We start from the raw sequence: 16456 nt of genomic DNA, 5'->3' as shown, positions 1-16456 counted from the left end.
ATACATCTCCTGACTCGCTAACAATGGTTGATAATCAAGCAACAGTATATCAACACAGATCTCTAGCTTTACATAAATGATATCTGGCATTACTATTTTCATTTTGCATTTGGGAGGTACAATAAAATATGATCATATCAGTTTATTTAATATAGCAAACCTGACCAAAGGCGATACTTCTAGCTGGTTCATTTTCTCTTTAAAAATCGGCTCTGTTGTTATTTTTAATTCTGATACATTAACATTATCTTCTAAGTTATTTGGAATGGGGACGTTTTCTTTAATCCAAAACGAGTGTAAATCACGCAACTATTGAGAAATATCGGTGACTAAAATCCCATTTTCCAAACTTGACGTGCGAATCAAGAATAAACTCTCTCCAAAAATAAGATTAGCGTTGACAGGTAGGTAATGTTACTGTCTCAGACAGTGTGTGATTTACCCTGTAGGTACCATGACCCATATAGGTCATAAAGACCTGGGTCAAGACGTCAGATTTCTTAAGCAGTACCGTCAGCACTAAAAGGAGGCCCCTAATAGCTCGGCCTACACAAGAATAATGGGCTTTTATTAATACTACAAACACCGCACCGGTCCAAAAAATCTGGGCACGTTTTAATATGATGACAGCTTCTAAGAACTTGTTACAAAGCATAGATAATGGTTTTAAATGAGCACATTGCCTTAGACTACCTGTCCGGATTATTATTAGTCGAACCGCTGGGACTTGTAGCCACGCTTTTTTTTTTTTTTTTTTTTTTTTTTTAAGGAAATCGTCGAACAGGAAAGCAGCGCTTCTGTAACTAAAAAGTAGTCGCCTATTTATGAGCTTTAATAATTCAGCATTATTGAAACTAGCAAATATTAAACACATTTTTATTATTAATAATAATTAATCATCGTTAAAAGTCAAAGTAATCCAGTTCAGAACCGAACTCTTTTTATTCTTTCATGTCTAACACCTGTACTTGCATTTAAATGAAGCATTTATTATTCCAAGATAATAGTACGATAGTTCTAAATACATGCACCACAATGGCAAATCCTGGACGGTATAATCAGAGGCAAGGCATGAACATAATTAAGATGCGATCTCTCTTTATATTTTTCCTAAAAGAAAATAAGGCCGAGAGATTTGCATTAGTATCCTAAGTGAAGTAAGGGTTTACATAATCCAAAGTCGTGCTCTGAATATCCCACAGGTTACTCTTTTTTCCAACCCACATTAGATCTCCAATAAGTAAGGTGGAGGCGCCTCAAACTGACAATCTATGCAATAAATAAAACAATTTGAAGAATACGATCGGTTATTTTTTGAACAATCATGAAAGGACTTCGTCAACTTTACTATATGCTTATTCCAGAAATATTTCAGTCTGTTCTAAATTACCAAAAGAACAATTCTCAACCATTGTTACCGAGAGAGAAGATACATTGTTGCGTAAAAGAAAGAACCTGAGCAATTGTTAGCTAGAAATCAATAGATTACTGCTATTCCAGTATTGTTGATGTCAAAGTATTCCAATAATAGAATAGCAGTAAACTGTTGATTTCTAGCTAACAATTGCTCAGGTTCTTTTTTTACGCAACAATGTATCTTCTCGCTCGGTAACAATGGTTGAGAATTGAAATGGTTGAAAGAACCTGAGCAATTGTTAGCTAGAAATCAACAGATTACTGCTATTCCAGTATTGTTGATGTCAAAGTATTTCAATAATAGAATAGCAGTAAACTGTTGATTTCTAGCTAACAATTGCTCAGGTTCTTTTTTTACGCAACAATGTATCTTCTCGCTCGGTAACAATGGTTGAGAATTGAAATGGTTGAAAGAACCTGAGCAATTGTTAGCTAGAAATCAACAGTTTACTGCATATTCCAGTATTGTTGATGTCAAAGTAACAATGGTTTTGGTAATCCAGAACAGACTGTAATATTTCTATTGTTGAGAAACCGAAATTTCAACTGTAAGCTAAACAAACTTTCCTTTGAAGTGTCCTATTTAGCTTTCTCGTTAATAAAATCTAAACATGACAGTCTTACTGGGGAAAAAATAAAATAAAAATGATCCTTTCGTAAGCTGTCGAGGATGAAGAACAAATGACCCTTCCGCTAACCACCTGCTTTACGTGCCCGAAGCTAAAAGCCCAGAATACTTTGAATTATTTGCGCCGATCGTGGCTCCGTTGAGCAGGTGCAGACGTCTTGTGATATTACTAGAACTGAAGAGTTACAGCTTTGGATGGCCGTTAACCTATCCCCCATCACTGATAAATGCTGCGGTTTAGCACGCGTGCACGCTGACCCCCGTACCTCTGGTGGCTGTTGGCACCACCATCACGTGTACTATAATCAAAGGTAAGCCGTGTAATTTTCAAATAATTTCTCTGATATTATTATTTTATGCCTACGTACGAATTAGGTCTGCCGATCTCATCGCCGTTCCCCTCCACTGACCGCTGTGGGGCGCTGTGGTCGCTGGGGGAACAATCCGAAAATAACTAATCGTATGACATTTGGTAATGAGGAGTTTAGCAGTAAAGATAACACCGAGAAAAAAAAAAAATAATAATTGAACGGAGATAATGACAGGGTGGATTATTTGCTCTCTATCACGCGGTTGTGAAGCGGGCACTGATAGAATACCGAATGTTTGGAAGCCCAACACTCGCTGTATATTAATTCCAACCAATTTTGGTCGCCAACGACAAATAGGCACGAATCTCATGACAGCAACAGACGTGCCGAGCAAAGCAGAGACACCTAGTGGCGATTTCGAATAATCTTGCGGCAAGTTTAGTGAACTTTTCGATTAATTTATAGTATTGAGGTAGGGGTTCCTAGTCATGCACGAGGTTCCATTGAACTCGCGCACTTAAAGAGCCCCGCATTTTGTTCAACCCGTTGCGGATCTTTACCACATTAATAAGTCCCGATCACTTCAATCATGGAGTGATTGTGATCTGCATTTACGATGAATGTCAGTTTCGGTTGAAGTCCAAATTGTGGTCAAATTCGCCCGTTACGGGGTAACAACGGTGCACATCAGAATTCTTAGATATTAATGTTCTTGTCCTGTCCTTATTGGGGGTCCCAATAACCTTTGACACGGGGATAGAGGGGTTTTCGTCAAAAAACTTTTTTCTGTACCGAAAAACAGGCAAACCGGCTGGAGAACACACGCAGTTTACAAACGTAATACACTAGGCTTCATAGCTTCAGTTACTTTGGAGGTAATTCCAAAGAACTCATAAAGCGGGAGCAATGTGCTGTGTTGTCACTCGGGAGGGGTACCACAGTTGCCTTCATTCCTTGCTAGCCCTTTATGTCATCTGAGTGAGTTTTTTGTTTTTTTTGCATGGAAATTCTGAGTATCCAGGAGAGAAATCCTCCACCTTCATATAAAATCGACTAATTCTTTTCATTTAAATTAAAGATTTAAGACAATTTTTTTTTTATTTCTTTCAATTAAAGGCAAACGTTGCAAATTCTCTACAGTTGAAGTATCAAAACTACGTTTTGATACTTCAACTGTAGAGAATGTATTCATGTTTACACCAAGAACGACACTATTTGTTGCATATAGAAATATAAAACGTTTTTCTTAAGATACCAGGAAAAGATTTCGGCAAAAATTATCCTCATCATGTAGCAAAATCACTTAAAAATTAGCTTAAAAGTTTCTGATGAAATTTTAGTATTAAGAATCAGATTAATAAATTTCAGTGAGTCAAACGATGCGGTCTGTTGTTAAGCAGACTGCATTGTTGGAGTGTTGATTCTTTCCTATATTGTTCTCGGTGATTTACAACAATGGAAACATGAATCGCGTATCGCAAGTAGACTAATTCTTATTTTCGGCTTTGTACAAACATATCCGAAATAGTCTGTTGCGATATACGACTCATATTTCTATTGTTGTATGTGTGTGTGTGTGTGTGTGAGAGAGAGAGAGAGAGAGAGAGAGAGAGAGGTTTCTTGGCTTCAGAAGAAAGCTCATAGGATAGAACTTGATTCATGAACAGTCTCCAAATTACGCTATCAAGACATCTAAAGCATTTCCACCAAGGTTTCTTTAAGATTCGTCAGAGATCGAATGATATAAGCATATCTTTTAAGGAATTCGCTGCAATATAAACTTGTGTTCACTATTAAAATAACAGAATCTGAGATGGGATGGAAGGTCGCAATGTAATCCACTATTAATGGATTACATTCTGATTTCTTTAAATAAAGCCAAAGAAAGAGGATAACATGACGTAATTGGATGGATCGGATTCGTTTATTTAATCTTTGTCTGTTTATCGGAGCTCTCTTTCAAGATAAAGAACGACTTTAAATGTACGGTAATCCGTTCTGCAGAGCTTCCGCAGCTCAGTTGGATTCGACGGAGATCTTCGGTTGGATCGATCTGGCTTCAAATGACGTAAGAAGCCTTTTATGAGGTGGTTTCAATCAATGATGAGTTACCCGGTCTTATACGAAGATGGATGGCTTTTTTCTCCTGGAAACTCGGGTTTTTCGTCCCTTAAAATAGACAAACCAGCCTTGTGAAACATCTTACAGACATAAACTGCCATTGGACAAGGAAGTCATTTGTTACCATCTAACCAGAAATCAGTCGATGGTATATGCATATTTACCTACTAAATAATCGAGTCAAACCCGGAATATTAATATCCATTTATCAAAACTAAATGTACTTGTCTTCATCTGAACAATAACATATTTGCAACAATGAGTCTTTATAACAATTGATTGCTGAGTTTACAATAATAAAAATGTTAATTGTTGGATAACAGAAGCTTGCGTAAACAATGTACGCATTGCTTATTTTTTCAAATGTTAACTATTTGAAGGGATTTCTCTGGGATTAATAATACGAAGATAATTCGGTCCACAATATTGTTTATAAATTTCGCGAGGTATTATTAACCTGCCAATGCATAAATGCATGCAGTAATTCTGCCACACTCCAAGAGATTATCTTTCCTGCAACAAAATGACGATGTGCGATGGATTAGAAGAATTGGTGGGAGTTGTATTAACTCTCGTCGGAGGTCAATGACCGTTAGTCACTTCTAATTGCTTCCGACAACTATTTCCAACAGACACGTGCCGTTTCGCGATATATTATTCAAACGGAAAATAGAAAACTAAAGTGACAAAGTGCAAATTTGCACTTCTAATAATGAAGAATGTTTCAGCTAGTCGCAACTGTTTAAAACATAACAATGAAGTATTGTTGGAAAATACTATTGTTTATTAAAATATATAAAAAATAAATCTGCTAAAGCCTTTTATTTCCCCTAAAGGGAGTAGGCGAGGCTATTGTAATACAAGCTAACTTTTGAAAGTGAGAGGGGGTTCAATCTCCACAGATAGGCTATCATTAATTATAAACGGCATCCTGTGAAGAGACAGCTGACAAGTGCCGCCATCTCATGGTCCCTAAACGTACCACTATAATTATTTTCTGAAATAGTGTGGATTCTACGGTTGATTTTCTTGAGTTTCCCCGAAGAAAATACCTGCTTGTTCGTGCCAGAGATCGACTGATTCGAGAACTGGTCAAAGAAATGCTAAGAAAAAGTTCCTCCAGTCGGCGACTAGAATTTTCAGGCTGTTTTAAAACATTATTATATAATATTATTTAAAGTATTATTCTGTTTTCATGTGGATCATAATTTTAATAGAACTTATTGAGCTAAAATGTTTTTCTGTATTTTTAAGTTATAACGTAAGAACGAAAACAAAATGCATTTATTTCTTTATAGAATTGGTGACATTACTGAGGAAAGTATTTCTAATTTCACATACTCGAAATATCTTGTGTCTTTTCTTAACGGTGTCAGTTAGCATTAGTTTGCTTCTTCTTTTTTTTTTTTTTTGAAAGAGGAAGCAATGGATTAAAAATACGTGAAACATAAAACGCACACTAATATATACAAAAATACTTGTTAAGTTTAGAAAATTAACTTCCGGTTAGCACGCCGTCGAAATGTACTCAACTGTGACAATGATGAAAAGTGAATACGACTCCTTACTTAAAAAAAAAAAAAAAAAAAAAAAAAATTAATAAATAATAATCCAGTGTTAACTTACGTTTAGAGAAGGCTATTGCATTGATAGATCGATTTTAGATCGCAAAAATTTGCCACTTTGAAGTAATTATAGGATTGAGAATTTTGTAGATTCGTTTTTGTGGACGGTGATCGGATTCTGTAGCTCGGGTTGCGCAGATTCATTTTGCAGCATCCTCCCCTGTAGGCCATTGTCTGATCAACACCAGATTCAGTTATATCATGGATTATATCTTGTGTATCGGCGATGTGAAGTGCGTCATCCAAAAGACAAGTCAGAGAGTATTACAATGCCAAAAACAATCGGATGAGTTTCTTTTGCGTGCTTTAAGTAAGAAGTGGCGAAAGCGTCTGTTCCAGAAAGCATGGAAATAACTGTGAATGGACAAAATTTACATCATATAAAATTTGTTGGTATTATTTACAGATAAAGAAAACTCCAAGTACGTGGTTGAAAACTACGTAAAAGCAATAAAGACTGCAATGCACGAGATTTTAGCAAAAACCAAAACAATCACAAAAACAGAGAAGATCTTAACTTGAAGTGGGAGGAAATAAACTGGAACAGGTTAAAAAAAAAATTTCAGTGACTTAAGCACATTGATCACAGAAAGGCTAAACTATGAAGAAGCCATTAGACGCAGAATAAATCTAGGGTGGTCGCTATGACCAAACTTACAAACAGAAAAAATACACATCGCTCCAAAGAACTTAAAGTTCGAAAATTCCCTCACAGTTCTTTTATGGTGCCGAGCATGGGCACCTGCAGAGGGGGAGACAAATGGGGAACTTGTCCCCCCTCCGGGATCTACTTATGGGAAAAAAAAAATTAAATAAAAATTTATTGATGCAATTATTTGTCTCCAAGCTTCCTCCCCCCCCCCCGGATAATTTTCTGCGATGCCCATGATACTGAGAATTGGGTTTTCGAACAGAAGGAAGAACAAAGGCTGACAGGCTTTGTTTGAAAAAAAAAAATAAATAAATAAAATAGCACTGGCTGAAATAACTACCAATCATGGGCCAGATGAATCGCACTGCAATACAAGAATCAGAGAAAAACAGTTTCAGTGGTGTGTACAGAATGTACACATCACTGGAACTACGAGGATCCCTCAAATTCTCCCAAAATGGAAGAGTGGAAGGAAGGACACCTACGGGTAGACTAAGAAGGAAATGAGTAGAAAACATCCCAAGAATAAGTGGTCTCGACTCCTATAGAAATTAGACTGGAAGCTTATTGTTCGTGGTAGCCTCAACCCGTCTTGGGCGGATGAGGAAGATGACGAACTAAAAATTCAAAGTTATTTGCACTGTTTTTTTTTTTTTTTTTTTTTAAAGGAAAAGGCTTCTGAAATAAAATCTATATACTCACTTGTTCCTCTTCACTCCATTGGGAGCACAGGGCCTCAAAAACGCATTTAAAAATCATAACGGATATTTATTAAACTGGTCAATTGAGAAACTTGCATTGCTAAATGGTGAACAGAGATCTCAGAAGGAAATAAAACCGAATGCCATTGTCCGTGACTGTAGCGCCATCTAGTATTCATTGACTAACTTAAGTCTATCGCTTTATTACGATCCACTCAATAGATTTTTGCAAAGTTATTTGTTATATTTATGACAATACACTTATTTTAATTAAAAAATAATGGAAAATCTAGTAAACGACATTCCTTTCTTTTGATTAATGTAAGAATTCAAATAACTCCTCGATGTTTTTTTTGTTTTTTTTAATAAAACCAAAACGTTACGAGGAGAATTATTCTGCTTACATTTTATTAACTCTGCACCCACCCAGGGAGGGAAAAAAAAAAAAAAAAAAAAAAAAACCTACAATTTTATAGCTGATAACAACGAAGTTATCCGGCCTGCAGATATCATCAATTCATATCAACGTGGATTCGAGTAGCAAATGCGGTCTGGTAGCAATTTTTCTTTCTGTTTACGCGGTAAAAGCCGGCCGAGGGGACTTTTAACATTTAACGATGTCAACGGTGTCAAGATGGGTGTGACGCTGGCGATTGGTCAAACCGCAAAAGCCTCCGTCTGTCAACGCCTCTGCTGCCGAAAGGGCACTCTTCTCGAAATGTCGAATGTCTTCGACGCCTAATCTATCCGGCGTACGTATTGACGTCCGACACATCGATATTATCTCCGTAACCGATTAATAGCCAAAATTAGCGAGCTCGGAGGACTTTTTTTTTTTTTTTATCTAAAAAAGGAATCCCCGCCATCGGTCAGGGTTTTCGGACACTTTTATCTCGGCAATGAATCATCATACGGAACATCCCCTGTCATTATTTTATCGATGGTAACTTTCCTAATACCCCTTCATTCCTCCATTCGCGGTATTCACGGTCAAAAAAATGATGGATGGCGTGCAGCTCCCCGCCCCTCTTCAACACCCCTCTTTCAGTGGACACAAATTCGGTTGCAAACATCGTAAACTTCAATGGTGGATTTGACTGATGTGTTTTTTAAGGAGCAATTCTGGGGGTCCCATCCATCCTCACGTGACAATATAAAGTTTATTGATATGAACCCTAAACATAAAAACTCGCCTAAACTTACCTATAATAGATCAACCGGCTGATGGGCAACTTTATTTTCGCACTTTTATGTTCTTCGGGTAGAAATTACACGTAGCTGAAGATAGAGATGACAACCCCTGCTTTGATCTATTGCCCCCTGCGCTTAATTAACACGGGTCGGTGGCCTAGCACGCGTAAAGATTCAAGAAAATCTGCGTATCATACCAAAATGATGATTAACAAAAACCAATATTAAGTGCAGACGATCATAAAAGCATTGAAATTGCATTCTTGCATTGTGACGTCATTCCTATCACAACAATTAACTCTAGAGCTGTTTGGGATTGTATTATAGTAGTCAGTGTATTTATCGTGTACATTACATTTTAGTCAATAATGATTGTGGAGTCAATTGTTGTTATAATAAAAGACGTTATATACCATAATGCTTTGCGAAAGTGTTCTTTTTTTTTCTGCTTCATTTTTATTAAAATATTGTCCTATCTGTATCGAAATACGAACGAGGTTGGCTCTGTAAGCATGATTCAAAGGGCATCTTCAAGCGTTGCGTGTGCTCCGCTGGTCACCTAATTCTCCTGATTTGAACCCACCAAATATTTGTGCAACGCAGCGTCCGATGATCGATGCCAGTGCCTCCAGTGGAATACAAGAGAACCGTTATTATTATTATTACATGACACCTCCAGGGAGTCCAAAAGACTCATCGTGGGAGGGCACCTTCTCTACAACTTTCTGTCTCCACTAACTACAACGAACCACCATCTACACCAATGCCATCTATCGCCAAACACCACCACTAGTATTTTCACAGACAATCACAAACATCCATGCCCACGGCGGGATTCGAACCCATAGCCTCTCGACTGGAGAGCGGACACGCTAACCGATACTAAGTGGTTAGCGCGTCCAAGTGTCGAGTTGGTCCAGAATACCTGAGGACACCTTCCATGGTGTAGCAGAGTCAGTGCCAAGACGAGCGCAACTGGTGATCTTGGCCAGAGGAATCCTCAACACGCTACCAGGTAGGGGGTCAATGTTTTGGCTCGTGCGCATCGCTGTATTAGCTGAGAACGAACAGGATTTAAAACGGATATTAATCTAGGATGGATAATGTTCTTTCTGATTGTGCAATTAATAGAAATGCAGCAAAATTTAAAATGATGGTTCAAAGGAACAGAATAAAAGAGATAAGAAAGTGGGTGGAGGTAAAAATATTAAACAAGTGACATCGTTCATCTATCGGAGGGGAACTGACTGTTCAGAAGGTTGGAAGTTGAAATTACGGAGAAGAATTGCTTTGGCAAAAGAAGTATTGAAGAAAGAATCATTTCTTACAAGCGAGATAAGTGACGACGTAGCGAGAGATTTATTAAAACATTTGTTGGAAGCGTGTTCTTATAAAGTTGTGAGACTTGGACTACAGCAGAAGATGGAAGAGAACCGAAGGGTTTGTAATGCAGTTGGAGAGTATCGCTAGGAATAAACTGAAGGAAAGACCAACGAAGAAGCCTTACGGGAAATGCAAGCCAGCCGAGAACTGGAGAAGACAATCGTAGGAATATTAATAATATTCCTAGGATTGCTTTCTCGGAAGCGTATGAAGACAAAACATATTAGACGGGGAAGATATCAGAGAAAAGGAGAAGAGGCCCACTTAAATATCAATTATCAGAAATGCACGTTAGGATTAACCGCTGTCATCTCACCGTAGATGACCACGAGAATGCACACCCAATTAGACCCCTTCGTGCAGATGCCACTCCCGCAGCGTCTATGCAAAGTACTTGGTCACGAGCGTCATCGCGTGTTCTAGGCAACTGTTTAAGAATGCCGTCGGTCAGTCATCGTCAATCGAGTTGATCACAATGGAAAAGGCAAAGGATCCGTTCGGAGTTCGAGAAAGGACTAATTGTGGGTGCCCCTCTGGCTGGAGCCACGATTTTGAAAACCGAAAGCTGACGAGTTTCTCAAAATGTGAGAGATCCCGGGGGGTTTAAACAGTGGAAAAATAACTCGCGTTGCTTGTCTAAGAGGCGTAACTGTGGTCCTAAGACAGTCCATCGAGAACGTCCGAGAAGACGGCATACGGACAAAGCATTGAATGAAGGCTGTTCCTGATCCACATCTCACCGAACTGCGCGCAAGGAATTGAAGAGGATTGGCAGTCGCATGCATAGACGTAAAATAAAAGTTTTAATTCAGTTGCCGGTGCAGTAGCGCACTCAGAGTTTAATCTTGGGGGGGGGGGGAATTGAGTAGACGATTTGAGAAATAGAAGACACAACATAAATTTTTTAAAAAGTGAATTTTAATTAGGAAAATTAGGAAAATTTGTGGAAAATTTTCTAGCGTTTTTTCCTTTTTATTTGGGGGAGCAGGGCCCCTTGGCCTCCCTCTGGGTCGCTGTGTGTACTTCAGCTGTTTCAGAACGCTTAAAACGTTCCTATTTCAAAATAGACAGCAGCATGTTGCCCACGCGAATCATTTACTGCTAAAGTTAAATAAGTAAAGGGAGTGCGTTGGGGTCGTTTATTTCCAAATACGACCACGAGATGGCACCACACGAAAGTCATACGATTGTATCATCCATTCCAAGATTTTGGGATGACGGAATTTCTAAGTAGTGTGCACAAAATGAAGTTATTTTTTCGTGTTATGAGTATGTCTGAGGCGGAAGTTCATCCCCAGTTGGTTGAAGTTGTATGGAGGAGAGATCGTGTTACGGAAAGGTTAAGTTTCACCTAGCACTCGATGATTTGCACCATTTTCGAGCACCGAGAGAAGGAGTGATTGGATAACGATGTACAGGAAGGCGTAGCTTTCTGTTTAAAGACAGGGCCGTGCTTAGGCACAGGCGCACGAGGCTCTACCTTAGGATTCCCAAAAATCAGAGTCGATTTAAGGGCCCCAAACAATGATGAGAAGAGTACACACTTTTACGTACTTACACTTCCCTCCCTCCCCTCCCGCTTCGGGAAAAGTGGATGCTCGACAGAATCTGACGCAAAAGGAAATTCTCTGCTTGTACATTAAATGCTGACCTCTGACCTTTTACATTTCTTTCCATTCTTTATCACGTAATACGATTATAGTTTGGAAGGGGGTTTTAGTGATTAACGTAGTCTTTTCGTAGAGATTTTACGGTCGGTCAGTTAATTGCTTATTCTTTATTTTTATTGAGTTATTAATTTTTTGTGAACATTAACCACGGCTACAGATCGCGTCTGTCTATCGTCAAACAGTTGTGTCATTGACATCCCTCTCGAACCACTTGTGCCAGAAGCAACGTCAAAAAGCGAATAAATAAAATAGAATAAAAATAAATAAATAAAAATCCACAGATCCACTTGATCACAGTCCCAACTCTCGTAAGTCCCTTTTCATTTACAATACGTTAAACGAAATCGATCTCTCTTATCAGAAGTCGTGACCTTTGACCCTAACGTAAAACTTGTTTCGCGGAAGGATCTTCGATGTGCATAATTTCATTCGACTCTTCTTTCGTGAATGTTAATGCAAACTGACCTTCGGAATTGAGGAAGTCCTCGGTAATATTAACAAGTAGGAAAATTGTTTCTGAAAGTGGTTAAAAAAAAAAAAAAGTTTTGTATTGTGACGTCATTAATCACCATGACAACTAAAAATCATTTCTTGATTCGCACACTGCTGACAGTTGATTTTTATTTGTAATATATTATTTGGTATCGTTTCAAATATTTTTCTTAATCTTCCTCCCCCCCCCCCCCCGCTCACCTAAAACTTCAGATGTAATGTAAACCGAAACTGCTAGATAAATTTTAGATAATATGCTAATACAATCAGTCATCGCCAGCAGAATTATTGCCATTGAACCCTTTTCAGTGGAAATCACAGAATTATAAATTATAGGCGTTAATATTGGTTGTCTTATTTCTTGTAAAATTAGAACAAACAAACATTGATCTATTCTTTCCAGTTTTTTTTTTTTTTTCTCATCAGATCATCATAGCGTCTGCACATTTTTGTGTTTAAAATCAAAATCCAAATATAAAATAAATATAAAAGGCAGGAAAAAATATACTTACAGTTTTTCAAGGCTGGCGCAAACGAAAATAAATGTATTAAATTCCATTCACTGGCTGAACTCCCTACAAATAATGCACGTGTTATAGTTCGAAATTCTTCTTTTCCAGTGTAGCACGTAACTTGAGGTGACGAAACTGGCGCCATCTATTACAAATAATATGTACTAATAGCATAACACTAAAGGTGTGTCTTTTTTTTTAAATTATTCAGCCTGTTATATTTTCTTTTTTACTTTATTTTTTTAAGATAGAAAATAAAATACGATGTAGAATTAATTCTAGGACTAATTGGAATGTCTGTTGAACTACGGAAACTTCTAGGTTATAGGAATAAACTGGTTAACCAACTTTTCAATATCATAATAAGTCAGGTGGGCTGATAATCAGTGTTATGCATAGAAATAGTACGAAAGTGTGGGAAATAAACAAAGAGAGCAAAAGTTAAAAGGTGAACAAATGAAAAGAATACTTCGCAAAAAAATTAACTGATATATATCAAAGAAATAACCAAGCGGCACCCTCACCTTGAGATTATTAATGAATAGAGCGAAAAGGAAATTTTTAAAAATAATAAAAAAATCGCTCAACGCCTTTTATTTCCTACGGGAGTGGGCCGAGCTCTTTTAGCTAAAAATAAGTTATTGGAAGAGCAGCAGGCCACTTGACTCCACCCTTCGCTGTCACTCACAGCTGAGCCCAAGGCTATCAATAATTTAATGGGCGTCAGGCGCGAGATAACGGTAGACAGCTGCCGCCATCTAGTGGCCCTAAGCTCTAATTATATACCTAAGGCGTACGAAGATTTATATAGATATTGTCTAATACACCCTCTGTCCAAAAAGAAACCGAACTTTTTCGAAAATAGAAGAAACCAGTGGCGCCACCTGTTGTATCTTTTTGTTGTCGAAAGCAGCAACCTTCGTTAGTATTCTTTCAACTGTTTATGTTGAAAGAATACTAACTTAAGAATAGAGTGAAAAGGACCTCGAAGAAGTTCCTGTAGCCAATGATTAGAATCCAACCTATAATTTTAAACAGAAGAAAATATTTATGTACATTTTTATAGATTCAAGAAACATATATGGCACTTTTAAGGACACAGCATGTAAAACAAACCGATCTCAAGTTTGCATTTAGATCACCAAGATATGATCGCTACACAACAGTGCCTCGGAGAAAAAAAAAAAAAACTGGATATCTGTCTAAACATGAGTTTACATCAACGTTTGGTTTGGTCTTATTGGAATATACGAGCAGGGGCAGCTCGTGCATAAGCACTGCAGAACTGCAGCACCCCCAATTTTTCTCGATACATAAATAAATTTATTAATTTATTTATATTTGCTTGTAATGTTTAATTTTATCATCGACAATCCTATACAATTCATCTTATTTTGTATAAAAAATAAATAAAAATCCATCTTGTAGCACTTGGGAGCACAATAGAACATCGAACAATAGAACATTGTTCGATGTTCTATTGTTCGATCAAATAACATTAGGATAAACAGTAATTGGTATAGGGAATAAATTTTAAGATCGTAGCGCTAGAGTGGTAATATTTGAAACTACTCTAAGATATATAACAGTATCGTATAACATTTTTAAATGAACTAAAAGAATTATTTAAAACTGCATCAGATAATACTATCAAAGTAGAAGTGGTTTCAATATATGAACAAATAGATTCATTGGAGTTTATACTAAGCCTTGTAATTTGGTATGAGGTTTTGTCAAAAGTTAATTTAGTAAGTAAAGTATTACAAAATGCAAAAATTCCCATAGACGTAGCAACTACGCATATTAAAGAGTTAGTGCAGTACTTTGAAGAGCAGAGAATATCAGGATTTGATAGCTGCTTTGAGATTGCTAAAGAACTGTCAAATCTATTAGAAATAGAAATTAAATTTAAAGAAAGTCGAGTACATCGAAGAAAAATATTTTTTGATTATGAAACGCCTGATGAATCACACATAGGTGATAACAAAGATCATTTTAGGATAAATTTCTTTTTTGTAATTTTAGATACTGCTCTACAATCTGTCAAAAAAGATTTCAATTGTATGAAATTCACGAAAAATCATTTGGATTTCTTTATGATATGAAATTAATAAGAAAAATGTGAGAAAATGAATTAAAATTTTGCTGCAAACAGCTCTCTCAAAAATTAAATACAGATATTGATGAATCTGAATTTTACAATGAATTAATTATTTTTAGAAATTTTGTTCCAGAAGATGCACCCATTAATATTTTAAAATTCATAATTGCAAATAATTTGTCGGATATTTAAATATTACATTTAAAATATTATTGACCAGTCCAATTTCGGTCGCATCAGCAGAAAGATCATTTTCCAAATTAAAATTAATAAAAAACTAATTGCGATCTTCTATGTCTCAAGAACGTTTGTCGTCCCTGGCAATAATATCTATAGAGCATGAAATAGCAAAAAATTTGAATAATAATGATTTTATTGATAAGCACAATAGGTTAAATAAAATTTAATATATTAAGATTTCTTTTAAATCTTATAAGTTGTTATACATATATTTCATTCTTTATAGTAAAAACGGATTTTTTTTAAATATTTTTATATTATTATTTATATTATTAAATAAATCATTGTTCTGGCGTATTTATATGCTAATGTGTACTTACATAATAAAATAATATATCATGTACGTGCAAACACATTTATTTTTTAACAAATTTTTTCCCTTTACTTAAATTGATGCTAGAGAGCATACTTGTTTATTTATGGGCATAAATATTTTTCATATTTGATTTAATTAATTAATTAACAAGATATTCTTCCATTTAAAATTCCCATACAGGTAACTAACTTTCAGGGGCCCCGCTTTTCCATTTCGCACAGGGTCCTCAAAATGTAGAAACGGGCCTGATTGCGATTAAAGACAACATTTGTTATAGTTTTTATTTTAGAACATTATTGGGATTATGATAATGGATTTTATTTTTAAGTAATTTTGAATTATACCAAATTGTATAATTTTATCGGCAATAAATAATGTTTTTTCATGTTACATTTTTTTCTTTTAATTTTTACTATAATTTTGATATTTTATCTAAACACGTATACACTGTACTTGCAGTATGTATGTATATTTCGAAAGTTGCAGCATCCCCACGATTTCTAGCCACGAGCCGCCACTGTATAAGACCAAGTATACAACAGTGGGGAATGGTGAGATTATTCGCTTTGAAACCAACATGCTACTGGTATCAATCCCGCAATGGGCATAGATATTCGGCATGCCTTTAGGTGACAGATTAATTTAGGTGGACCACCTAAAGCTTGTGGGCTTAAAATGGCTTGGAAAGGTTCCCATGTTTTTAGATCATGGAAACCAGATCATGTAAAAAATTTAGCCTGTCTGCTGTACGAACGTAAACATAGATTCACAAACTATCCTATATGGACACACACACACACACACACACACACACACACACACACACACACACACACACACACACACACACACACACACACACACACACACACACACACACACACACACACACACACACACACTAACAATTCCCCCCCCAAAAAATAAATAAATGTGTGTGTGTGTTTTTCAGAATTACAGAAAGTCTTTGTTAATATTAACAAGTACGGCAATTGTCTGTAAAAGTGGTAAAAAAAAGCCAGTTTTGTATTGTGACGTCATTAATCACCATGACAACAAAATCTGGAATCATTCTTGATTCACGCACTGCTGAAAGT

At 36.5% G+C, this 16456-nt stretch overlaps 1 protein-coding gene across 2 annotated transcripts in view; it reads left to right on the top strand.

The window, feature by feature from the left end:
- Nucleotides 1-2009: 2009 nt before the first annotated feature.
- The window catches only part of Nt5a (5' nucleotidase A), a 49137-nt gene continuing 34690 nt past the window's right edge, over nucleotides 2010-16456 (top strand). For both annotated transcript variants that reach the window (XR_016550229.1, XM_090411923.1), the window contains exon 1: nucleotides 2010-2355. Coding sequence is in view for 1 of the 2 variants with exons in the window: in XM_090411923.1 (XP_090268049.1) it covers nucleotides 2240-2355 (116 nt within the window). In the remaining variant the exon portion in view is untranslated. The remainder of the gene's footprint in view (nucleotides 2356-16456) is intronic.

The sequence above is a fragment of the Typopeltis vanoorti genome, chromosome 22 (assembly GCF_054136105.1).
Source record: "Typopeltis vanoorti isolate ZY-2024b chromosome 22, IOZ_Tvanoo_1.0, whole genome shotgun sequence".
Taxonomy (NCBI): domain Eukaryota; kingdom Metazoa; phylum Arthropoda; class Arachnida; order Uropygi; family Thelyphonidae; genus Typopeltis; species Typopeltis vanoorti.
The sequence above is the reverse complement of the archived record's forward strand: the minus strand, read 5'-3'. Positions and strand labels throughout refer to the sequence as shown.